The 27,940-nt window shown below is 38.0% G+C and overlaps 4 protein-coding genes and 1 pseudogene across 4 annotated transcripts; all 5 read left to right on the top strand.

The window, feature by feature from the left end:
• Window positions 1–426: 426 nt before the first annotated feature.
• On the top strand, window positions 427–881 carry LOC124431583 (annotated as a pseudogene).
• Window positions 882–6,867: 5,986 nt separating this feature from the next.
• LOC124431582 lies at window positions 6,868–9,012 on the top strand. Its single transcript, XM_046979652.1, has 2 exons — window positions 6,868–7,790; window positions 7,938–9,012. Exons 1-2 carry the CDS (start codon window positions 6,868–6,870, stop codon window positions 9,010–9,012), a joined length of 1,998 nt encoding a protein of 665 aa, XP_046835608.1.
• Window positions 9,013–15,471: 6,459 nt separating this feature from the next.
• Window positions 15,472–16,581, top strand: LOC124431581 (piggyBac transposable element-derived protein 4-like). The gene has a single exon (XM_046979651.1). It carries the CDS (start codon window positions 15,472–15,474, stop codon window positions 16,579–16,581), a length of 1,110 nt encoding a protein of 369 aa, XP_046835607.1.
• Window positions 16,582–22,149: 5,568 nt separating this feature from the next.
• Window positions 22,150–23,723, top strand: LOC124431580. The gene is made up of 3 exons (XM_046979650.1): window positions 22,150–22,437; window positions 22,490–23,156; window positions 23,560–23,723. The coding sequence occupies exons 1-3, from the start codon at window positions 22,150–22,152 to the stop codon at window positions 23,721–23,723; spliced, it is 1,119 nt and encodes a 372-aa protein (XP_046835606.1).
• A 664-nt stretch (window positions 23,724–24,387) lies between these two features.
• On the top strand, window positions 24,388–26,126 carry LOC124431579. Its single transcript, XM_046979649.1, has 2 exons — window positions 24,388–25,238; window positions 25,442–26,126. The coding sequence occupies exons 1-2, from the start codon at window positions 24,388–24,390 to the stop codon at window positions 26,124–26,126; spliced, it is 1,536 nt and encodes a 511-aa protein (XP_046835605.1).
• The last annotated feature ends 1,814 nt before the right edge of the window (window positions 26,127–27,940 follow it).

Raw genomic sequence — 27,940 nt, 5'->3', positions numbered from 1 at the left:
TTTCAACAGTATAACAAAGATTTATTAAAAATCAGACAGATATAGCCGTCATTTGCGGCAACGTGTTAAAATCAATATATCACGTTGATTGCCACGCGAGCTTACAAGAAAATATCCGTCAAGCTATGCACTTCTAAGATTGATGTAGATGTGTTAACATATTGGGTTTATTGTTTTTAAGAACAAAATGCCTAAGAATTTCCATTGAATTGAAAATTTATATTGGAGAATCGTATTGAGCCTATTGTTCTTTATTGTAACAGAAGCATGTTTAAAACAACATTTCAGGATAAGCATTCAATTGAAAATCTTTCCTCAAAAACGAAACATCTAAGAAAGTGTGTGAGATTCAAAAATTATTTTTTCTTTTTGAAATATTTTTTCTGTAATGACGAATTGTTAAAATTTTTATCCTAATTTTTTGGAATGTCAAAAAGAGAAATGGAGAAGTTATTTCTTAATGAATCATATAGAAGTGAAGAAAAAACCTGTTACGAGGCTTACAAAAATTCGAATAGTAGCAATGAGATTTTTCAAAAAGAGACATAAATAGAATTACATCGTCAGATTCTGATTCGGATACTGATAAATGCAGTGATAGTGAATGTGATATAGATATTATTGATCATATTTTACAAGAATTAGTTGTTTAGGAAGAAAGAAAAGTTGATACTGAAGAAAGTACAATCCACTTTAGTGAATATAACGAATTTAGTTGTCGGCAATCATCATTTTCTTTCACTGACACAGCCGACCTTATTAGGGAATTACCTGGCAATATCAATCTCTACGATATGCTTACTTTATTCGTTGATGACGAAATTATATTATGCCTGCTGGTATTAGAAATAAATAAATATGCTGAATATCAGAAAATTTAGAGAATTATTAGCTATGAAATTAATAGGGCTAACTATATATTGCTATTCGAAAAATGCGACTGGAGCACTTAGCATTAGACGTGCTTGTAAATTATGCTACTCAAATAAAAGACTTTATATGGACCGATCAAAGGGATCAGAAAATGTAAAAAAGGTAACAATGTTTTGTCCAGATTGACCTAACCAATTGCAATTTTGTATAGAATGTTTCAAAACATTACATTGTAAATAATTTTTTTAATAAACCATGTTTCTATATTACTTTTATAACAATAGTTTTATTTAATAGTTTTATTACATCCTGTGAAATATCTTTCTAAATACCTTCTAACTTACCTCGCAAGTAGTCAAATAAGCGGCAGTCAATATAAGTGACAATAGTGTGTTTTTTGTTGTTCTAAGTTTATTTACGGCTTATTAAAGTATAAGTAAATCTCAAAATTTGCTCCCAAATTTCGAAAAGGCACAAATTATGATGCTACGAAAGCAAAATAAAACATTTACTGAAATATCTTCTATTATTAATAGATCAGAAACTGCTTGCAAACAAAGTTGATATAAATTTTTAAAGACTGGCATATATTCTGATTGGTCAAAAAGTGGTAAACCACGCAAAACAACACTGAAAATAGATCGCAGAATTCATCGCTTAAGCGAAAAGAATCGTTTTTTCTCTGCAATCGATATTGCGACTGAAAGATAAATGTCTCCTGGAGAAACCCTGGTGGCGATTAACAATCAGGGTAACACTGGAGCGTTAGATGATGGCGACACCCTATTGGAATACATCAACATGCATGAGAATTGGTATGAAAAGTCAATGAAATTGGATCAAGATTGGCAAGCCAATAGAAGCACCGATACAAACCTTTATACGAGCGATGGTTTTCTTTACATTGCTCAAATATGGAAGATCGAGTTGAGAAGTTCGTGTAAATCGGCTTGGAATGTTTACAAGTTTTTTGTGCGCGCGCGTTTGTATTGAAGCAAAGTAGTAATTTACCAATCATAGTTATAACAAATATTTTATTAATTATAATTAGGAAGAAAACAAACGAATTTATCGAAGACAAATCTCCGCAATAGTAATCTAGAAATTATATATATTTGTTTTATTTTATTTGCAGATCTAGAATTGGTGTGACAGTGAAAAAGAGAAACATTTCAATAAAATCTTTTGTTGACGTTGAATGGAGAAAAATTCGATTTAGTCATTACGATCCCTTCAATCTTTCTGATTATTCATCCTTAATAATTCCCACCGGTAAGAACTACCTAGCAACGCAATATATCCGACTATAATGCTTTATCTTCAGTAAATCTTCAGCTACAGTTTCTACGAACAAAAAATTGTTAATATGTTATTTCCATAAGGTTAATTTGAATAGTTCAGATGGTCTTTCGTACTATTTTCATAATTTACGCAAAGAAGAATTGCATTTATCAAGAAGGCAAATGAGCGGAAATATCATGGTATTGGTCGCAATAGATTACAACGGAAGAAGCGAAATAAAATTTGTTACAAATAGTATGAATGTTGCAAAATATATAAACATATTAGAAAAGCAATTAACTCGACATGCCAATAGCATTGGTTGCAAAAATTATTTTTTTCAATATAACAATCCCACTGTACATACAGTAAAACACGTAAAATAATCTTTCCAAAATCATAATATACAAATTTTACCATAACTTACAAGACTTAATATAATAGAAAACTTTTCGGGATTGTTAGTTCGTGCTGTATATGGAAACGGAAAACAGTTCCTCATTGTGGAGAAATTAAAAACTGTATTAGAAAGTATTGTGTCAAATTTAGTTAAGAACAAATTTAAAAATTATATAAATCGATTCTGCAATGTATAATAGAGGCCATAAAAATTCGTGGATAAAATACCATGTACCTGCTTCTGAGCAAAACTTGGAGGTTACCACTACATCGCGTATATCTCATCATGATCCGGTTGACAGACTTTCCGATCACATAAAGCAACACCAACTAGTACTTATTTCTAAAAGAAATAAACGAAAACGAAGAAACTGCCATGTATGTTCCAAAAACAAAAAAAGAAGAATAACAAACTTAATGTGGAGTTGCGTTACATCTTGGAAACTACCCCCCTGTGGGTAGGAGGTAGTAGAATATTCCCACAGTACTTCCTGCTTGTCGTAAGAGGCGACTAAAAGGGACTGTGTGAATGGTGTGTGAATATTCTTGAATAGGTATTCCTTTTTTTGTTTTTCTGTCATATCTTTTTCTATTCTTTCTCTCTCTAGCTCCCTTCCGTTCCTTTCCTTTCCTTTGGGGAGCTTAACTCCCTATAATACTAATTTTTGCAGAATGGATAGTACAGCTAAAGGAATAAACGGGCGAGCGTGCTACACGGTCCTCATCTCGGTTACATCCGCGTACCGCACAACCGCCACGGAATCTCTCTGCGTCGTAGCAGCAGAGCCCCCGATAGACCTCCAGCTATGTAAACGAAGGAGAATATATGAAATTAGGAGAAATAGGGACACAGAGATAGCTACGCAGAGACTGAAGGCACGAAGATTAAGCGCGCGATACAGAGACAGGTTGAAGAAGAAATTTTCAGGGATTGGCAGTCTAGATGGGAGAACTCCCCCAAGGTAAGGACAACGTACGCGTATTTCCCGGACATCAAGGAAAGGATGGGTGCCCGTTTCGTCTCTCCTAACCACTTCACATCTCAGCTTATTACAGGACATAGAGCTTTTAAGGCCAAGCTGACATCACTGAACATCACCACGGAAGGAATATGCGAGTGTGGCGAAGAGGACACGGTTTCGCACCACATCGTCGACTGTCCGGTTTTTGGACCACAGAGAGTGGCTTTGGAAGAAATTCTCCGTGGAAGAAGATGGCCAGAGGTAGCGAGGCATCTTGTCTCCACGGCCGAGGTTTCTCCCTCTTCGCGGAGTTCTGTAAGGAAACCCTCCTTATCAAGGGTTGTTAGTTCGCAAGTCCTGTTCAGCTGGGATTGTCGAAGTCCTGGTGATGGGAGTGGGAGCTTGTAATCTTCTCAGGTAAACCCATTCTCGAACAGGATAGGGTCGGAGATGCTCGAACGCAACTCCCTATTTTTTTTTCTCCTCCCTATCACCCAACTCTCTCCCCTAAACCTACTATCCTTCCAAACCCATCCCATCCTACGGAACAAGTGCCAAGGATCGTGGCACTGTGAGTGGACCTCCCCGTGGTTCCCCGTGGGCGCGGCTGGCATCACCGTGGTGATCCGTTGCTGCGAGGATGCTGGTCGTGGCTAAACTGCTCACCCTGCCCACTGGCAGGAGTTTTGGGTTTTTCCGAGTCGAGTCACTTGGCCGTGGTGGTTGCTGCTAGTGGATGGTTCCGTAGCGTATGCCCGAATGGGCGAGGTAGCATAGGTGCAGGCACCCTACGGGTGTCCACCTTCACAATATACTGTCCCGAGGGGATGAGCGGCCTTCCAGACCTTCGCAGGGCGGTTTATACGTACAAAGGAGGATACGTGCTGAGAGGCGCAAGGAACGGATGCAAGAAGATTGAGCGTACGGGTGTGTATGTAGACAGGAGTATGAACGATAGGCCGCATAGGAGAGTAGCTCCAGTGCAGCTACCTCGGGCAAGGTTCCGAGCAGCTCAGGCGGGGTCTGGCTCACGCGTCGCCTCCCTCTAGGTGTGAGTGTGTGTATACATACAGTGTGTGTATACAGGCGTAAATGAGCCTGGTCAGAGCACCATGGGGTGGGGATCAGGTCAATATGTATGTATATAGGCAGAGAGTAATTGCGTCTCTGGGGGCTCGTGGGCCCCTGTCGAGTGCGCCGTATTTAGTTTTGGTATGAATGTAGATGAATGAATGAGAGCAAGGCGTATACCGTCCTGGCTCACCGAGGAGGGATACTGGGCGAATTTGTAATACGCTTATGCGCGATACCGCCCACCCCCTCTCTCCTCAGCCAGTTAGTAATAAGTATCGGGAGGTTTTTTAGTCGGTAGGCAATCCGAACCTGAGAGTATGCTCAGGCGATTTGAATCCGACACTCCCTTGAGTACCGGCCTCAGGGGGCCTATGAAGGTTTTTCCTCCTGACGAAACAAAAAAAAAACAAAAAAAAAACAAAAAAAAACATCTTGGAGACTGTTTTGCTGCATACCATATGAAAAAGAAATACTAAGTACCAAAGAAAATGCAAATAAACAAATATATAAAACAAACAAATTTTGTATTTATTTACGTATGTATATCTTCGATATTTCATGAAAGTAGGGGAACAGGGTTGAGAATTTATGAGAACTAACGATGAGGTTAGTAAAACTTAACGCTTTATAATCTTCCAATAATGTCAAGAACGGCCGGCGACAAGCCAAGTAATCCGAATTAGCGCTGCCGGCGCCAAGCGAATAAATTTTTACGAGAAGTGCGGACGGCAAAGTGTTAATAAATAGAAAATATATGTTTTCATTGATTCCTTTCCTATTTCTCTATCCGAAATATGCAGTGTCTTATACAGTCCCGGATAAAATGATAACACGCGTGTGTTATTTTTAATTTCTCAAAGATAGCTCAAGATTTTTTAATTTTGAAAAATATTACATGTAACGATGCAAGACAAAAAAACTGGCATTGAATCGGTCGAATTTGATTGCCCTTCCTAGTACAAAATGTAAACAGACAAATGTAAAGAATCTTATTTGGAAAATAAGACTCAACTTCAGACAAATAAGCAACAACTAGTGTCGCGTATTTTAAGCATTTTGAAAAATGGGCCGAGGTAATAAACTCAATGAAAAAGAGGTTGCAAAAATTATTACTTTAAGAACTCAAAACTTGACAATTTCAAAAATTTCGAGAATAGTACAAAGAAGTCGTAAGGTCATTTATAATTTATCCGGATAATTTATAAAGATCCGGATAATTATGAAAAAAAAGGCCACCAACCTTATCAAACTGTGAAAAGCAAGCTATTCTTTTATTGTCAAATTCAACTTGTACAACAAGAAAAATTGAGAAATAATCCATTAACAAAATAATAAGGAGCAACGTTTGCAGTTTGCAAGAAACTGAGTACAGTGGAAAAAGAAATGGAGAAAAGTATTATTCACTGATGACAAAAAATTTAATTTAGATGGCCCACATAGATTTGTGTGCTATTACCACAATCTAAGAAAGAAAGAAGTTAGAAAAACTAAGCAACAAATGAGTGAAGGTAATCTGATGGTTTGAGCCACAATAGGATATAACTGTAAAACTGATTTGCAATCAACTCAGGGGAAAATGAACAGGTAAAAATACTTGAGATTAATTCAAAAACAAATTAATAAGCACAATGAACAAATAATAACAAATAGTTTTATCTTTCAACAAGATAATGCTAAATTCATTATGTAAAAATTATTGAAACATATTTTGCGGGAAATATATCTTTTCTGCCATGGCCTGTACGCTTTCCAGATTTAAATATTATTGAAAATATTTGAACAGAGCTTGCAAGAGTAATATATAAGAATAGTAAATAATTTAATAATATTCACGAGCTAAGAAAATCTCTTAAAATAGAAAGGGACAATTTATCTAAAATAAAATCCGACAGTTATTTAAATCATTACCTAAACGTATGATTGAAGTAGTAGAAAATAAAGGAGGTTCTACACATAATTAACCCTTTCGCGACGGGTGCCGTCTATATACGGCAGTCACTTGGTGCATCATAGTGGCTGATGCTTCCCCTGTGGGTAGGGGGAACCCCCCCTGTAAGTATGGGGCAGTAGAATACTCCCACAGTATTCCCTGCTTGTCGTAAGAGGCGACTAAAAGGGATGGTATGAATGATGTGTAAATGTTCTTGTATGGCTATTCCTCTCTTTTTTGCTGTCCTATCACATCTTTCCTACCCTTTCTCTCTCTCTCACTAGCATTCTTCTTTTCCTTTCCTTTCCAATGGGGAGCCTGGCTCCCAACCAATAATTAAAATATATGATGAGTTGTTTAGGTAAAGTAATCAGCGGGCGTGGGAGGGATACCCATGCCACGGCGGTGTCAGGTGGTGATAGGGCAGGCCACCCTCCGTCGTCAACCAACTGCCAGGAGCTCGGGGTAGGCAACCTGGCCCCAGCTCTGGTCTCTGCGTCAGGAAGGGCATCACAGGTAGGCGACCTGGCCTGTGGTGTATCTAACATGCCAGGAAGTTCAAGACCAGAAGAGGAAAACCTGGAAGAATGGCAAAAGGTTGCCAGGGCCGTGTATAGGGTGCGGCTTTCCGGACAGAGGTCTCCTATTAGCTTTAGGAGGAGTAAGCGGGCGAAGCCTGTGACCTACTCCTCTGAAGAAGAGGAGACAGGAGTTGACGTGGTTGGGTGGAGTACGGAAGTCCCGACAGTGGCCCAGCTACCTCAAGTGGAGACCTGCAGGCTATTGGAGATTGCAACGAGGCAGATCCAGATGAATGACGCCGAGAGAAGGAAGTGCGGAAACATCAAGGGATCTATCTCTGGGAAGATAAAGAGCTCCAATAGCTACGTAGTGAAGATCCACCAAACACTACTGGACAGATTCCAAGCAGGAGATGGGGACCCTCCGTCAACACAGGAGGCAATTGTGCAGCTGAAGGCTGAATTGAGGGCCCTGGAACTGCGGAAGAAAGAGATGGCAGAGGAACTTGCCCGCCTTAAGAAGGAAAGGGCGAAGGAACCAAGACCAGTTGCTGCGAGGAGCGAATCAACGACACCGGAGATTCAGCAGCTGATTGAGGCGATCAGGCTGATGACGGAGTCATTCCGTTTTAATCAGCAACACCCGCAGCAGCCGCAACAACAGCAGCAACAACTGCGACAGCAGCCGCAACAACAACAACAGCAGCAGCAACAACTGCGACAGCAGCCGCAACAACAACAACAGCAGCAGCAGCGAGAGCAGCAGCAGCGACAACAGCAGCAGCAGCAACAGCAACGGCAGCAGACAGCGAGTGGATCAGCCAATGGAGCTGGCGGGCCACATAAAGGCCCTACAGTCCGTGCTGTATCCACGCGTCCTCCTGCGAATCAGGTAAGTGTAGCTAGGACACTAACCCCGCAGGGCGACTTTGTGCAGGTACTTGGCCGAAAGGAGAGACGGGCCCAGAGGAGGGAGGCGAATCCACTCCCCCGAGCTGCACTAAGAAAGGAAGGCAACGATCCTCAACCCTTGCGGGGACAAGTGGCCCCCAAGAAGGGAAAGAAAAAGAGGAGTGGCGCGCAGCGTAGGAAAAGGAACAGGCAGAGAGAAAGAGAAGTTGCGGCTGTTTCCCTGTCCTGCACCGAGGAGATGACATATAGGGATGCGCTTGGCCGGGCGGTAAACGCGGTCAATTTGAAGGACCTGGGGATCACCAATCTGCCCTGTAAGAGAGGCCTCACAGGTGCCTTTATCTGGAAGATACGAGGCAAAGGCGCGAACGAGAAGGCTGACCGAATGGCGGAGGCCATCAGGAATACTGTCCCGGGAGCGAAAATTACTCGCCCCGTGCGCACGAGCACCATAAAACTGGTGGGCCTGGATGCGTGGGCAAACAGGACCATCATTAGGAACGCGCTTCTGGAAATAAAATCCGGAACGGACCCCAACCTGATCAAGATAGGGGAAATAAGAATTGGCAGGGGTAGACTAGGCGAGACCATCGTCTCCGCGCATGTGCCTATCACGCGTGCGGCCCTGGATAAGGGCAAATTACAAATAGGGATTTCGACGGTGAGGGTGCGTGAGATTAGACAGTCCCCCCTCAGATGCCATCGATGCCTCGCACGAGGACATATTGCGGCGATGTGCTCGGCTGAAAAGTCCAGGACAGACGTCTGTTACGTCTGCGGGAAAACGGGACACATAGCCAAAATGTGTACGGACAAGGCATCGTGCCCTGTCTGTACAGATGCCGGCCGGAAGCCGACCAACCACCGTGCCGGTTCTTGGGAGTGCCCGGTAGTGCCTCCCAGGAAATGGGTGGACAAGGTGTATGCAGGGGCACCAGACGTTTGCCCTGAAGAAACAAGAACACAGGGAGACTCGAACAAAATCGCTGACAAGTGCGGGAAGAAAAACGGTAAAGCGACCGAGAAGAGACAGGTGCATGATGAAATGGAGGTGGAATAAAGTGTTCCAGGCACCTAAGTAAAGGTAGTTACAGTGGAGGATCTATAGACAATGGCCTCCACTGTAATACAAGTGAACCTGAACCACGCACGCCGTGCACAGGACTTGCTGGCACAGCGCATGCGCGAGGACAGTGTGGAGCTCGCGATCATTGCGGAACCATGGTGGGTTCCTCCGAGGGATGAGAGATGGTTCTCATCCCTAAGAGGGACCGCACTCTTCGCGGTGCTCGTGGGCGAGAGTAGAAGACCCTGCAGCCTGGTGCGTCGGAGTCTCTTTTACGTAGCCATTAAATGGGGGGACTCGCTGGTAGTTTCAGTATACTTTCCTCCCAGCGAGAATATCACGATGTTCAATAGACTCCTTGATGAGCTCGAAGAGCTCCTAGGAACATTCCCCGCTCTCCCAGCGCTGGTGGCTGGCGATTTTAATGCCCGGTCCAGCAGATGGGACCCAGAAGGCAGGAGCAACCGTAGAGGTGAGTTGCTATGCATCTGGGCCAACAGAGTGAATCTGGATCTGCTGAGCCGGGCTGGCTGTCCCACGTGCGTTCGACCACAAGGGTCGAGCGTTATAGATCTAACGTGGGGCACGCCGGCGGCCGGCGTCCGCCTCTCGGACTGGAGGGTGGAAGAGGCTGAGTCCCTTTCGGACCACCTATATATAAGATATAGATATAGGCACGAGGCTGCAGGGGTCCGAAATTCTCGTCCACGAGATAAAAAGCGCCTTCGATGAAAGGTTAACGCTTTAGATAAGGACTACCTTGCTGCAGCCCTCATCTCAGGAGAGTGGACAGGTGGAAATATGCACGGAGGGAGTATGACCGGAGTGGACTGTGTGGACAAGATGGTGAAGTGGGCACAGTCCACAATGAAAGAAGCATGCGACATGGCCATGCCCCGGGTGAGGGGGCAAACCCGCGTTAATAAGTGTACTTACTGGTGGTCGGACGAACTGTCCAGAGCCAGGAAGAAGAAGAACAGTGATGAAATAGTGCAGTGCCTGGACGCTCGAAGAGACGCAAAGAGGGCACTAACTAAGGCGATCAGGGAAGCCAAGAAGAACTCTTGGAGGGACCTGTTGGACTCCATAGAGGATGACCCATGGGGCAGACCCTATAAACTGGTATTAGGGAAGCTTAAACCTTATGCCCCACCAGTAACTGAAACCCTAGAGGCTGAAGTACTGGAGAATATCCTCTCCGAGTTATTCCCAGGAGGACCGGGAATTGATGAGCCGCAGGATCCCGCACCATCAGAGGTGGTTATCTCTGTGGAGGAGGTCTTGGCTGCCGCCAGGAAAGGAACAGGAAGAAAGGCTCCTGGACTGGATGGAATACCGGGTGTGGTTGTGCGCGCTGCGTCGACACACTGTGGGAAAGGGTTGGCGCGGTGCTTCTCTGCATGCTTGTCGGCAGGAAGGTTCTCGACACCGTGGAAGATAGCGAGGCTCGTCCTTATCAGAAAGAATAGGGACGCGTCCCCGGACTCACCAGGGTCATATAGACCCATATGCGTGATTGGCGAACTGGGGACTATTCGAGCGGGTAGTTGTTGGTCGAATCAACAGCTACCTAGAGGAGACTCGAACCCTGGCGCCATCACAGTATGGGTTTAGGACGGGAAGATCAACCGTGGATGCCATCCTCGAGGTGAAAAACTTCGTGGAGGCATCGACGCGAGACAGGAATGTCGTCATACTGGTGAGTTTGGATATCTCGAACGCCTTCAACTCCTTACCGTGGGCGGTTATTGTGAGGGCGATGGAGCGTGAGAACTTTCCATGCTACCTGGTGAATATCATCAGGAGCTACCTGGACAATCGCGCCATAGTATACAAAGACAGACATGGCTGCGAGGTGGAAAGACACGTGTTCTGTGTAGTACCACAGGGATCCGTCTTGGGCCCTACGTTGTGGAACATTGCGTATGACAGTGTCCTCCGAACCCCGATGCCAGGAGGCTCCCGTGTTGTCTGCTATGCGGATGACACGGCCCTGCTGTCATCGGGATGGGACCTGTCACAGGCCATCATGAACGCCGAACGGGACCTTGACGTAATAGTCAAGGAAATTGAGGGATTGGGTCTTAAAGTGGCACCGCAAAAGACGGAGGCCATGGTCTTCCCTGCCTCTGCCCTCCGTAGACGCAGGAATGTCCCGCCCCCTAAGATTTGCCTTAGAGGGGTTTCCGTAGAAGTTAAGACCAGGGTAAAGTACCTGGGAATAATTATAGACTCGAGAATGTCGTTCAGGCCCCACTTCGAGGCCCTAATCCCTAAAGCGGAGGGTATTCTTCGGTCCCTTAGGAGGATCCTTCCGAACCTTCATGGACAGGGGGAGAATAGGCGACGGCTATACGGCAGCGTGATCCACTCGGTGCTCCTTTATGGGGCGCCGGTGTGGTGGCGTGCTGTCGCGGAAGACACGAGAATCGGGCGGGCTGTTCGGAGCCTCCAGAGGAAGGTTGCGATCCGGGTGTGCTGTGCATACCGGACGGTCTCCTTCCATGCGTCTATGATGATTGCGGGGATTATTCCTCTTAAGCATCTGGCACCCCGACTGGCGGAGACGTATGCGGCTATTAGAGACGCGGAGGAACCTGTTCCCCCGTGTACTAAGGCGGTATTGGGTGCTCTTGCCAGAAGGAGGGCAGTAGAGGCATGGAGGGCTGAGGAGATTGAGCTTCTTGAGTCCCCGGCGACAACGGGAGAACGCGTGCGGACGGCTATTGCCGAATGGTTGGCTGAGTGGATTGAAAGGCCGTTCTGTATAAGAACGACATTTCATACCACGCAGCTGATGACCGGCCATGGCTGTTTCGCAGCGTATCTGTTTAAAATTAGGAAGATCCCCACCCCGCAGTGCTTCCACTGCGGAGAGAGTGAAGATACGGCAGAGCACACCCTGGTCGACTGCCCAGCGTGGACGGATGACAGGAGTGAGTTGGTGAATGCGATGGGGGGAGGGCGGCTATCCCTTCCCGCGATTGTCAGGGTCTCCCTGACAGTTCCGGGAGGATGGGCTGCCTTTCGAACCTTCGCTGGACGGGTTATGCGTGCCAAAGAGGACGCTGAAAGGCGCAGAGAACGGGCGCGAAAAGGGCGTGTATGTGAGCGTGCGGAAGTGCGTGATGACGGGAGTGCGAACGATAGGCCGCATAGGAGAGTAGCTCCAGTGCGACCACCTCGGGCAAGGCTCCGAGCGGCTCAGGCGGCGCCTGACTCAAGCGTCGCCTCTACATAGACGTAAGGATATGAATGGGCCTGATCAGAGCACCATGGGGTGAGGATCAGGCCAATATGTATATAGTTAGAGAGTAATTGCGTCTCCAGAGACTCGTCGGTCCCTGTTGAGTGCGCCGTAGTAGTATAAATGTGGATGAGTGAATGGATGCGAGCAAGGCGAATGCCGGCCTGGCTCACCGAGGAGGGGTACTGGATGAATTTGTAATACGCACACGCGTAATTCCGCCCACTCCCCCTCTCTCCTCTGCATGGTAGTAATAGGAATCGGGAGGTTTTTTAGTCGGTAAGCGATCCGTCCCTGGGAGCAATCCCAGGCGGGTTGAATCCGACACTCCCCTGAGTATCGGTCTCGGGGGGCCTATGAAGGTTTTTCCTCCTGACGAAACAAAAAAAAAAAAAAAAAAAAGTGGCTGATGCCATCTACATACGACAGTCATTTTTTGGCACACGAAGGTTGACGCCATTTATACACGGCAGTCATTTATTAATTTATAGCGGCTGACGTCGTCTAGATACGGCAGTCAGTTGTTGGTTTATAGAGGCTGCCGCCAACAATATACGGCACAGACTTTATTGTTGGATAGATAAAAAGGAGATTTTTATGTTATCCACTATGCACTTAGATAAGTTCGTAAGTGTACCAAAATGTTCTATAAAAGAAAAAATAGTACGAAAACCAGCTTGTATACATGATTATAATAATTTCATAGGAGAAGTTGATAATACGGACATGGTATTAAACACAATTGCTTCAACACGTAAAAGTACAAAATAGTACAAAAAATATATCGTGCACATGATAGATATGTGTATATGGAAAGCTTATTGCTTATAGAAGTTGAAGACTGGTGTAACTATATCTATGGTGAAATTTTATTTAAAATTAATTGAGCAATTACTTGCAAAATATCAAAAATCAATATAGTGACATTCTTTTAATACAAGTTTTAATTCTACTGATGATAATTCTACAAGACTCACAGAAAGACACTTTCCTACTTCGTATACATTCGAAGGGAAAAATAAAGTACGAAGATGCGCTGTTTGCAGTAAAAACAATAGGAAACGTGAATCACGTTATGAGTGCAAAGAATGTAATGTTGGATTGTGTATTTATCCCTGTTTTAAAATTTATCATACTATAAAAGATTATTAAAAAATAACATAGAATAAATACTATTAAAATCATAATTATATTATTATTTTATTCCAATAGCGAACTCAAAATAAAGCTGTAAATATATTGGATATATAAATACATTGTACAGGAGCGCCGTTGCGAAAGGGTTAATGTAAACTCAAAGGCAAATTATGTTTTTGGGATAGATATAAATATATATAAGTGTGCTATCTATTGTATTCGCCTTTGATTTTTATCTGTTTAGGTTGTGTACTACCTGTACGAAGGTCGTTGAGATTTGTCCGATTCAATATTATTTTTTTTCAATTTGCGTTGTTATATTTATGTATTATTATCAAAAATTATAAAATATTAAGCCATTCATGAGAAATTAAACATAATACACATGTGCTATCATTTTGTCCGGAACTGCAGTTTTGTCGCACCTTATATCATAGAAAGATAGATATTCTAATGAAACATCTATTTATGCAAAAATGTGAACATTTATACTATAGAAATTTATATATTTTAATCAACTATTTCTGATGATAATATATATTTGAACGAAAAGTTCAATATAATAAATATAATCATTAAAATTAAAAGTGTCTTATAGGTTCGTCGCAGAGTGTATAACAATGCATATAAGAAAGAAATGGTCCTGGAAACTTGGCATATAATTCATCCTCAGAATTGCAGTTGTGAACATTACAGTAGTGACAAAAAAGAACATAAAAATGAGTTTAAAAAATTATTAGTTATGAAATTATTAGAGCTGCAGATACAACATAATCTCGTCCTCATTTATCAGTATAATATTGAAATTAAAAAAAATTTTTCGGGTCAGAGTATTGGACATAGATACAAAATATATTATACATGCAAACTATGTTATGCAAACAGAAAACGCTGTTCAAAGGCATGAGAAAATGTAAAAAGACAACTTTTTCTCCTAATTGCCCTAACCAACCTCAATTGTGTAATTTTTATAATTTTACATTCAAGATAATTTTCTAAATAAAACTATTTATACAGTAGTCAATCAGAAGTTGCCCGCTGTTTTAGTATATCTCTACAACTGGTCAGTGTTTGGAATCATTGAAAAAAAGTTCAAGACAATGTTAATCGTAAACCCCGTCAAGAAAGTCCCAAAAATTATCAAAAGGATCTCAATCGTTGATCCCCGCAAGTCTGCAAGCCAAATTATTCGAGAAATACAATAGAATTATGGAGTACAGTAGAATATTTCCACTGCAAAACGTCATATTAAGGATCCAAAATAATTAGGTCGCCACTTTAGCAAAAAACATTCCATCAGTGCAAAAAATAGGAAGGCTAGGATTGATTTTATAAAAGCCTATCACAACTGGACAATCAAAGAATGGTCTAAAGTATTATGGAGTGACAAAAGTAAATTGTATTTACTTTTAGAGATATCTTCTAATAGTATACAATATGTTCATCGTCCTAAAAATGAGATATAATTCACGATATAAAATCCTCAGTGTAAAATATGTGGCAGAGAACATGTCATGGCTTGAAGGTGTTTTTCTGCTAAGGGCACTGTGTAGAAAGATACAATGAAATGCTTTTTTTATTGGGATATTCTAGAAAAACAGATAATATCTTACCACAGAACTGGATATTCCAACAGAAAAATATTTTACAAAAAGAAAGATCAACATTTTATAATAGCCAAGTCAAAGTCCAGACTTAAATCCTACAGAGCACTTGTAGGAAAAGTTGAATAAACATATTAGAACATAGAATTACTCGAATCAGGATAATCATTTCAAAGCTTTCGTGAGTTCACGAGCCAATGGTTATCGGTTGAACTCATGTACACGTGACTTCGCGCAATCATCAGTTACCGGCTGGGTTCATGTATACAAATATTTGCAAAGCGTCAATTGCTTATTGTTCATCCATTGTTTATCTATTGTTTATCTACTGAATTTTGTTTGTCTACTGGGTATCGGTTAGGACTACAGAGTATCGATTATTATATCTACTATAATATATCTATCTGTTTATGTCCATCTATATACCTACCTATTTATATTCGTATAAATATCCAATCCTCAAAAATGAGTAAAAGTGACGATGAGATATACGCCGATAACCTGTCAAATGTTAGTGCGCCAGAATCAAATGACAGCGAAGATTCAGACAGTGGAAGCGAAATTTTTGTTAGAAAATTGAAAAATTTGATGAAGCCGGTAATAGATTCTGATGAGGAGGATAGTAGTACTTCCGACGAAGAGGAAATGGAATGGACCCGAACAAACGGCACCGGTAATATGCAAAACTGTAAGGAACAAGCAGGAGTGCAAATATCGCTTGATGAATGGAGCATACAATCAGCTGTAGACCTTTTCTTTGGTGAAGAATATTTAATGAAATTATTCGTAACTGAAACGAATCTATATCACAAACGGCAACAAATTGATATCGAAGAAAGTAAAGATAGGAACTGGACGGATACAGACGCTGAGGAGATAAAAAAATTTTTCGCTTTAATAATTCTGATGGGATTAGTAAAAAAGTCAGAAAAAAATGAATACTGGTCAATAAGTCCATTAATTTTCGGAAGAGTCACGCCAAGAATTAGATTTCACCAAATTTGGAAATACTGGCATTTCAATGATAACGAAAAATGTCAAGACCGATTGAACAAGATTAAACCCATGACAGACCATTTCAAACATAAATTTCGAACCGTCTATAAACTAACAAAAGAATTATCATTAGACGAAGCTATTATACCATGGCGCGGAAAGCTTTGCTTCCGCACTTATAATCCTGACAAGATTGTCAAGTACGGAATATTAGTACGCATGTTATGCGAAGCACGATCTGGTTACATTTGTAACTTTGATATATATTATGCCCGGGGAATAAAACTAAAAGAAACCATATTGTCGGTACTGTCACCGTACCTTTACTTGTGGCATGATATTTATATGGATAATTACTACAATAGTGTAGCAATCACAGAAGAGCTGCTACAAAAACAAACAAATGTGTGCGGAACATTACGAAAGCATAGAGGTGTACTACACTGTTTGAAAAATATAAATTTAAAGGAGTCCGGCACGGACTTTTGCAGGAAAGCTAATATCCTTGTGCAAGCATTTCGAACTAAAAAAAAAGACATTATATATGATTTCAAGTATACATACGGCAAATATGGTTGAAGTCACAAGCCCAAGAACAAACAAGACCGTGAAAAAACCTACCTGTGTATAATAAGTACGTGAAGGGCGTAGACCGTGCAGACAAATACTTGTCGTATTACTCAATTTTATTAAAAACAAAGAAGTGGACGAAGAAAGTTGTACTATATTTTATAAATGCAGCCTTGTTTAATGCATACCAAATTTATGTAAAAAGTTCAAAAAGTCAGATTAGATTCAAAAAATTTCTGTTACATGTTTTGAACATATGGTTAAACACGAAGATTGAAATGGAGGAACCAGAATCAGGTATAACTAATAATTATATAATTTGCACGTATGGCACTAGCTATTCTTTTGGTCTAGGACCCTCTTCGATGTATACCCCAAGAGCTCCAAAATGCGATCCGGTAGATAGATTATGTCCAGAACTGCGGAATCATAAACTTGTCCGCATCGTAGGAAGAGGGAAAATAAAAAACCCGCGAAGACTAATCAAAATACTAAACTAATTGTTTAAAAACCAGTACGCCGAATAATTATTATATGATTACATTTTTATTTTTTTTATTTTTATATTTAGTTATCATATTTTGTATATTTATATAGTATAGTATATTATTATTATATTTTAGTTTATTATATCACTGTTATATGATACATTTTAGTTATTAAATACTGTTAATCGATAAATTATGTGACAGTATATCGCCAGCATGCCTTCCTCAAAAGCCTGCCAATTTGTCACAAAAGTGACAAAATGTACCGGCGGCAAGCACAACTCTTTTTCCGAAACGTGCGGCCACGAGATATCTCGTTTTCATGTATTTTCGACTGAATCGATGACTTATGCAACCAAAGACAAATGTTTTTATTACGTTACCAGAATAATGAAGCCTTGCGCGTTCTTATGACAAATGATTGGCGAAATAACTGAATGTTGACATTCCGAAAATGCAAAAATAATTAGTCAATATAGCATCAGTAAATCTGTACCGATCGTCATACGTACCGTACCTTATGAAGTGTTTTATTATTGTACATTTTGGAATTTCAAAATTCGTGTTTTAATTTATAAGAAAACAGCTTTTTAAAAATCATTTATATTTTCAATTTGTTATTGATAATTCATAACAAAAATTATTTTATATAATAGGCCCTAATTTTATAAAAGTAGCAAAATGACACAGACGTAATGAAAATGAAAGTCAAAGTGAATTGTTGTTTGATGATTTATCCGATGCACCAAACAACACTTGCGACGAAAATGAATTCAGTGATAACAGCAACATTCTTGAATTAAGTGATGTGATTAGACATAGAAGAAGACTGAGTAAAAAATATAATGTTTCAAGCGAAAGTAAAGGTTCGGAGATGGAAGCTGATGAGAATAATTAAAGAATGAGCCGATGAGGATATTTTTCCAAATCTAGAACCTTTTAAAGAAATTTGTGGTACATCATTACAAAAAAAAACTGCACTGTGAAGGAAGCTGTTGATTGTATATTTGATGATAAATTTTTCCAAATTATTTCTGAAGAAACAAATCGTTATCATTTACAAAATGAACATAAATATAAGGTTAATTCTAAACAAGGAAAATAAAGAAATGTCTCATGTTCAGAAATAAAAAATTTATTCGGAGTATTTATTTTGATGGGACAAATACGAAAGGAAAACATAAAATAATACTTTTATTTTAGTTTATACTCCTCATTAAAACCTGTCGCTAGATGAAGTCATGATCCCTTGGCGTGAAAAATTAAAATTTAAGACGTATAATCCACGAAAGCTCACTAAATATGGAATACTTGTACGAATATTATCGGAGAGTCAAACTGGATATATATGTAATATAGAAATTTATTGTGGACAAGGCAAAAAACTCCAGGACACTGTAACAACGATTCTTACACCGTATTTCGGATATTGGCACCATCTTTATATGGATAACTATTATAATACTTTGAATATTGCTGAATTCTTATTACAAAATAAAATGCGAATATGTGGCATAATACGCGCTAATAGATTGTCAAAATGTTTGAAAATAAAGTCATTAAGTCTAAAAAAGGAAAGAGTATTTTCAAACGAAAACGTGATATTTTGTTGCAAATTTGGAAAGATAAAAGAGAAGTACGAATGATTTCAACAATTCATAAATTTGAAGTGATTAAATGTACTAGAAAATATAAAACCATGCAGAAACCGAAATGCATTGCAGACTATAATTTAAACATGAACGATGTCGATTTTGCTGATCAGTATCTATCATATTACTCAATATTGAGAAAAACAATTAAATGACCAAAAAAGGTAGTATTATATCTCATCAACTGCGACCTGTTCAATGCATTCAAGACCAATAATTCGTGTAGTAATGAAGTATAATTCGTAAAAAATGAAATATAAAGATTTTCTACTTCCTGTGATAAAATTATTACTATTGCACGATGAAATATACTTTACACTCTGCAGATATCACACTCTAAAGCATTATTCAAGTATGTGAAATAAATAATAGTTAAAATGTAAAAAATCTTATATAATAAATAGAAGTATAAAATATATAATTATAATTAAGAATAGTTTATGTAAATATATAATATCAAATGCAAATTAAAAATGTGGACATACGCATCCTATTGCTTACAAGTAACATGGCGATCAAAGTGTTAAACAAAAAAGAGCAGAACAAAGGACAAGAACGTCGACAATAGAATGTCAAGTAATCCCGAAAGATAAATCGGGATAAACAGAACGAAAGAATGACAAATACCGAAACCGAAGTCCTACGAAAATTAAAAGCTGGACATGTTTATTTAAACATATATTTCAATATAAACATCGAGTTTATACTGAATTATAGATAAAAAAATGAGAGACAAATACTTCATCCTCTTCCAATGAATATAGCCGAAATAGGAACGGATCGGAGCGAGAACAACCTAGATAAGAAAGGCCAGAAAGGCCAAAAAGGCCGTGGAACAAATCGAAATACACATAAAATCCAAAGAGATTTTCCTACCTGTAGTGCAAGAATCACACCAACATCTTCAAAAATAGACAAATGGAAAGAAATTGTTGAAACTACTCTGATGGACAGCATGCTCGAAAAGGGAATTCCGGACGATAAACTAGCTCCAATCTAGTTTCTCAAAGAAGACCTTTCAAAGATATTCTTACAAGTGAATGATGTTCATGTTCATAGAAATGAATCGATGAATATCTTCAGAATGAAAGGTGAAAAAGCGAAAGAGCATAAGGTGTGCATTGAATAAAAAAAGTAAAAAGATGAAAACTTAAAGAAAGTAGTATTAATATACACTCATGAAAATTATTTGAAGAAAATCCAGACCCACTGGAAAAGTATGATAAAGAGAATGGCGCCTGGTACAAATATGGGAACGCGAATGTCAAAACTGACAATGTTCGTGAGTTGTATTAAAAATTATGAAGCATAAAATTTAAGTTACACTCCCTAATTTAGACCAGCGGAAGTAGGTAATTAACATCAAAAAAGTCCTTATCTAAATAACAGTAAATGAGATAAGGAAAAGACTCATTCAAATAAAATTTGAACCAGCAACTGGCCCCGATGGACTAGAAAAGGACCAATTACTTTACGAAAATGATATAACAATTCTTAGACACTGATATTGTTCGCATAAACTGATCTATTATTGATGCGAACGAAATCAATAGATATAGAGCAAGAGGGAAAAAGTTTCCATCTTGGATCTAGGTCCGTACACAGACAAATCGATGAAGTCCCTTATTGATTATAAAATGGCCAATGTATGGTTATACAAGTCAACACTCTTAACCCTTTGCCCTACAACCACGAGTCAGACTCGTGGTAAGGAATTTGTGCCATAAGCGAAAACCACGAGTCAGATTTGTGGTGAAGAATTTGTGTTATTAGCAGTACGCAGGAGTCGAAGTCGTAATACTTTGTTGTCGTAGTGCGTTCGAATCAAATATAAGCAAGTCAAGCCTTGCTCATGGTGTATTTTTGGAGCAAACGAAAACAAATGAGTTCTACAGGTAGTTCAACTGCTCTTGATAATTTCTTACTTTAGTTAAGTTTAAATCTTCATTGCGTTAAGACGTTTCCGAATATATTCTCTAGAAGAAATAAAACATCCCTTATACCCATCATGTCAGCAAAAAAAAATCTAATCTTGATAATAGTGGAGAGAAGTGTGTTATTATTACGGATTATGGTTCGATAGATCATTTTGATAATGATAGTGAGGACAGTGATATTGTGCTTCCTGTAAGAAAACGTTCACGAAAATTAATTATTGAAAATGACTCCGACGAAGAAGATAGCATTTATCAGCAATTATCGGAGGCATAGTTTAAGCAAGAAAAAAATAACGAACCAAAAATCTGGGAGTATATGCAGAACAGTAATTTTAGACCAGTTAGGTAAAAATAATAGAATTAGACTTTTTTAATCTAATGTTTGATAATGTTTTTCGGAATATTATTGTCCAGGAAACAAATCGGTACACAGAAAAAACAATAAGCTATAAACATAAAAGAAAGAGAATTGATGAAACTTGGATCCCAGTAGATAACAATGAAATTAAAATATACTTTGCATTATGCATAATAATGACTCAAGTAAAAAAACCCAAAATCCAGATGAACTGGTCTAAAAGAGCCAGTATAGAAACATCCATATTCAAAAAAAGTATTCCACTGAAAAGGTTTTTGCAAATCACTAGATTTCTCCACTTTGCAAATAACGAAGAGACTGACAACAGGGATAAATTACGTAAAGTGAGAACTGTAATAAACTATTTAAATAAAAAATTGCAAAAAACTGTAGCAAAAAAGTCGTGGCATATTGTAAAGAAGACTGTGCTGGTTCAACCTTTCTTTGTTTAGAATGTTTCAATACGACACATCGTAACGTGCGCGCATAATAAAACTATATTACATGTATAAATAAAACTATTTTCAGATGTTTTATACTGCATTCATTTTCTCACACCACTACATCAACGATGATAATTATAAAAAATCATTAGGTTAGTGCGAATGAAATGTCGGATTCTTAAATGAATATATTAAAGAAAATCCGACATTTCATACACACCAACCTAATATAAGTATTGTCATTTGTCTACATTTTTTATTTTTTTTTCAATCTGGGCACGCCGGTCACCGGTGGCACCCATGGCGTCACAGCCAAGTGCCGGTCACCAGTGACCCCCGTGGCATTCAACCTGTTAATAACGAGACTACACTTCATTAGATACCGAAGCCCATATAACCACAGCAAACAGGAAACATATCGTATTAAAAAAACAATTAAAGCAATTAACACTATAACGTCCAGTTTTAGTGTTAATCCACCTTGGTGCCATGCGAAAAATATCGGATAAGTGCCGGTTCCACCTTGGTGCCATTCGGAAATTATTGCTCAAGCACCAATGGCTGCATTGTGGAGAATTTAATTCAAATTCAAAACTGGAGAACGAAAGAATATTGCGTGTTCTGTAACTAACTAACTTTTGTAAGTAAATTACAAATGTAGCAACTTTGTGTTTTCATAAAAACCTGTGCCCTTCGACAATGGCAAACGAAAAAGAAGATACAATTATACGTGATGAGTGTGTGGACATCTTGTCTGATGTTCCATCCGAATTTCAAGATTGTGAGGAACTAGAAGACATTACATCTTCAGAAAAGGAAAATGAAGCAATATCTTCGGATGAATCTGAAATATGTAGACAGAGAATTCGGCGGACACTACTGTTACCAAATGATACAGAAGAATCAGACGAAGATAACAATAGACAGTGGTCAGATTTTTATTTACCAAGAAACAATAATGCTTTCAAAGGATCTTCTGGTCCTAACGTACTTCCCAGAGATACAAATAATATCGAGGATGTCGTAGAACTATTTATAGGGAACGACTTGTTTGAATTTATTAGTACCGAAACGAACAGGTACTACAATCAAAATTCCACCAGGAGAAAGCCCGATAAAAAAAAGTGCAAAATTTTTCAATGTTACGGCAGTCGAACTAAAAAAATGGTTTGGACTGATTATTCTTATGGAAATCGTTAAAAAACCAAGGATTGAAGATTATTGGTCGACAAATCCACTTTTAGAAACACCAATATTTGGTAAAACGATGTTCCACAATAGATTTCGGCAAATATTATCGTTTTTATATTTCTCGGATAATAGTAAAATACCTGCCAATGCCGACCGACTGTTTAAAGTACAAGGTATAATTTATTATTTTACAAAAAAATTTCAAGAAAACTTCAATCTTGGTCAAAATATTACAATAGATGAAGGAATTATACCATGGCGTGGGCGATTGAGTTTTAAAGTTTATAAACCCTCAAAAATTAAAAAGTACGGTATACTTATCCGGATGCTGTGTGATTCCGTTACGGGATATATTTCGCGTTACAAAATATACTCTGGCATTAAAAAACCTTTAAAGGATATAGTGATAAAACTATTGAAAAATGTTACTGGAAAATGGCATCACTTGTATATGGACAACTGCTATAACAATGTGGAACTTGCGGAAGATTTGCTTACGAAAAAAATTCGCGTTTGTAAGAATAGAGGATTACCGGCAAAGTAGAAAAATTGCAAACTAAATGTATTTGAAACCAAACATCAACGAAGAGGAACAGTACTGGTGCAAGTATGGAAAGCAACGAAGACGAGAATAATAAAAACAATTTCTACCATACACAATGGCGGTTTAGTTGACACAGCAAAAAAATGCAGAAAAATCAATAGTACGATTAAAAAACCTACATCTATTTTGGATTATAATAAATATATGAAGGGTGTAGATCGAGTTGATCAATTTTTTAGCTATTATCCTATATACCGGAAAACCATAAAATGGTCAAAAAAAGTGTATTATACCTTTATACCTCATTTATATATCATTATACCTTTTCAATTACGCTTTATACAACGTGTTCATACTGCAATAACATTATACAGATTCCAAGAAACTCCACTTTCATGATTTTTTATTAAAAATATGCGAATCTTGGATAAAAGATCATTCATCTGTTGGTAAAGAGAACTTGGAGGTCCCGAGTACATGGCGTGCTTCCAGTCGTGAATCAATCAACAGATTTACCGGCCTCGTAAACACCAGCTGATGCATATTTCCGAAACCAACAACCAAAAACGCAGAAGGTGTCATGTGTGTTATAAAAACAAAAAAATTAAGAGAACTAATTTAATCTGTAAATCTTGTGGAATTGCGCTTCACCTCGGAGATTGCTTTGCTTCGTTTCATTTAAAAAATAAATACTAAGTTTTCAACAAAATATTAATAAATAAACAAAAAATCTGTATTACAAAAAATCTTGTATTTATTTACATATGTATACCCTCACAATTTCGAGAAAATCGAGAGACAGGATTGAGACATGGGAACTGACGATAAGATTAGTAAACAAGAACCTCGAAAAACTGCCCGCGATAAGCGAAATTATGTAAGTCAGTTCCACCGGTGCGACACGAAAAAATCTAGATTAGACGTGCAGACGGCATAGTGTTAATAAACAACTACAAATAGAAATATCAAAATCTGTTACATCATATTGGTCATCAATAGCCAAAAACATAAACTACAATGAAGCAAACGAATTTTTTCCGACCATCAACAAATATTTAAGATCACAAAAACACACAAGTATTGAAAATTCCCGACTTGATTTAAACAAAAACGAATTCAATCAAGAGATTGGTAAAAAAATGCCGTAATTAGTTTATGAAAATGAAATACATATCACTGATCCAATGATAAAATTAGAGGTCATGGGCACGTATCTAAAGAGAATCAATTCGCCAAGATACACTAATGAAAATACCATCAATAAAAATAAAGCAGATGATACCGCACACAAGTACCATGATATTTTACGAAGAATGAGGAATACCAAATCTACCTTCATGACTTTTTCTGATCATTTTCCAGCATATGATCCGCTACAAAACAAGAATGAAATAAAATATTTCATCTCGTTCACCGAAGTCGGAACAATTATCAGGAATTTGAAAAATAAAATTTTTTATTGTCTTGACAAAATCCCATCAATAGTCATCAAAAATTTACCACTATCAATAATTACCGAGTACAGAATTATTTTCGACAACGCCATAAATCACGTATACTATCCAAATAGATGGAAACAAGCAAAAGTCCTACCGATTTTAAAAAAAGGGAAAAATCCAGAAAAACCACAAAGTTACAGACCTATTATGAACACAAGTAAAATATTCGAAAAAATTATCAAGAAAAACATGGATCACATTAATGTTCATAACATCATTCCGAATAATCAATTTGGATTTAAATCTAATTTATCCACTACTCACGCTATATACAAACTAACTTCCGATCTGAATAACTATTTACATAATGAATACGCCATTGGTGCTGTACTGTTGGACTTAGAAAAAATGTTCGACTCTATATGGAAAAACGGACTTATACATAAGCTAGACGACTATAAATTTTCTGTGAGTTTAATTCTACTAATTGCTAACATGATTGAGGGGAAGACATTTCGCACGTGGAATGGCACTAATTTCTCATCGAAATCCTTCAAAATATCAAAGAGGTTACAGCAAGGAACCGTCACCGATCCTATTCAACATATTCAACAGTGAACTAATCAACAAGTTTGGCATGAACAACTCATAAATTACGCTCAATCGCTTACGCAGACGACTTAATAATTTATAAAGCAGAGAAGGACATAGATAAAATCAGATACACATTATAGGCAGTAATCAACGATATAAATAGTTCATACAAAAACTGGAATTTAAAAATCAACCCAAGTAAAAACGAATTAATTTTTTTCAGAAGATCAGTTAAACAAATCAAATACTCTGCAGTTACAAAAATAGATAATTTAAAATTAACAACTATTGATATCCACACCAACGAATTAACTGAGATACCGAAGAAACGCATCGTAAAATATTTGGGAGTTCATATAGATCATCTGTTAAAACTGAATAAACACTACTCGGTTCAATTAGATAAAGCAAAAAAAGCTTTCAAGCTGAATTCGAGAATTTTTTACAGTAAAAATCTTACTACTAAAGCCAAAATAATATGCTATGGACTACTGGTGAGATCTATTTTAACTTATGCAGTTCCTATATTATGGAATACAGGTCCAACTATAATTGAAAAAATAAGAAGATTTGAAAGATTTTGCTTGAGATCATGCCTAAGAAAGCACAGAACCGCTGAATCAGATTATAAAAGGAGAATAAAAAACGAGACTGTTTACAACAATGCCAACATCAATAGAATTGACTGTTTTTCTCTCAAAATAACCAGAAAATATTTTAATAACATTGATGGTACAAACAATAGCTTAATTACAAACCTTATTTCACAAGAAGAAGACTCAATTCTGAGTAAATTAAATTCAGGCTACTTTCCACCGGAACTATTCATTTATTGTGACAAAAATGGTCTAATCCAAAACCACAATAATCTTCCACTAAAATATCACCGCCGAAGACACTCAGCATGAAAACAAATTAATAGTATCCATGATGAAGATAATCAGGAGAACTACGTTTTCTCGAAAATACTATCGAATAGAGATTTAAATGATACTGATAGATTATGTAAAAAATACTTCTGGCTATGAGAAGATGCAAAATACACACCTACACCGAAGAAAAAAATTTAAACAATTTTAATTATTCATTACAGATCAATAGTAATCATAATACATCGATAAGAGATATCTTCTACTCTAAAAAAAAAAAAAAAAAAAAAAAGTGTGAGAGATTTATAACGTATAGATTAGTTGTACATAATGTATATATGTTTCCATTGTAATATGCTCTCCCTGTAGATTAAGTTACCTCAAATCACCCAGTCCTTATCCTATTCCCCTATCTTTAATTCTTAAGTATTATAATTTACTATAGTTGGTAAAAATTTTTTTATATTCACTATTTTTTATTTTGCTCTCATGTATTACCAATTGTTTTATAAACACTATAACCCAGTTACAATATTATTTATAAAATTCTATACATTGATTGCTATAGAGATTTATCTAATGATAACTAATAGCTATATTTTTATTAAAATAATGTAAAAAGTCTTCTAAGTAAGATTATACTTATATACCTAATATAGGGCTGTGTCAAATAAACTTACTTTTAAAACAAAACAAAAAATCCAGCTGGAGATACTGATTCATAATGTACCAATGCGCTATAAATAACACCTTCTAAAAACAAGTCCGACTATATCTGTCGACATGACAAGATAAAGAACTTTATTAGAAAGAACAATAACGAAGGAAGTCATATTACAAGCTTCTTCTGGCGAGAACTTCAAATCCGATTTGATAATAAACAAGCAAAAAGTCTTTGTGATTGTCCAATCTGGTAGTAAAGAATTAGCATAAGGGGCTTGTTACAGTTCGTCACAAAAAAATGATATTGTGTGAGGATTAAGCAAAGAGATACAGAAATATAGTCCGTTGTCGCCTCTCCTGCAATGAGAATATGGAACAACCGATGCAGATTGTGATAGATACAAATGTATCATGCTCAAAGAAACGATCGAAACTGAACATTACGGATCGAGAAAAGCTGATCGCCACATCCCTAATGGAGTTATATAATTCCATTAAAATTTATTACTAATTCAAGGGTTACAATGAGGCTTATGCATCTCTTATAGAAGAATGTAGCTCCGAACACGTGGCAAAATTTCTCGACCAGCAGATGAATTAAGAAGCATGAATCTATTTATTATTTTAATATTTTTATTTAATTTTATTTTGGTTTTATTTAAAAGGACCAAGCAAAAGCGATTTTAGATATTCCTAACAAACTGAAATGGTAAGAAGATTCTGTACATCTCTTCAACAGACACTCAGAAATCTGATTGGCACTCAAAAAGACTAATAAACTATTAACTAAAGGGAGAAGAACGATAAACTTATTAACACTCCCTTATGTGTAAATTTAGAGTGCCAAGCAACAAAACTACTTGAACACAGCGGCAAACTGAGACAATACTGAATTGACATCTCCGCAAGGATTTCTCTTAGAACTGCGATAAACCTATAATATCTCATTTTTCTGAAGTAAAGACAGTTTTTACATAATTTTTGGCGAATGACCAAAAATGTGTGGGGCTTTGCATTATCGTGCTGGAAAACAACACCCATACGATTTGTCAATTCTGGCCGCTTTTCTTGAACTCCATTGCTCAGTTTGGCGAGTTGTTGAATGTAAACGTTTGAATTAATCGTTTGGTTTTTTGATAAAAGTTCAAAGTGCAGAATTCCCTTATAATCCCACCAAACTGATAGCATAA

Source organism: Vespa crabro, chromosome 21 (genome assembly GCF_910589235.1).
Source record: "Vespa crabro chromosome 21, iyVesCrab1.2, whole genome shotgun sequence".
Lineage (NCBI taxonomy): Eukaryota > Metazoa > Arthropoda > Insecta > Hymenoptera > Vespidae > Vespa > Vespa crabro.
The sequence above is the reverse complement of the archived record's forward strand: the minus strand, read 5'-3'. Positions and strand labels throughout refer to the sequence as shown.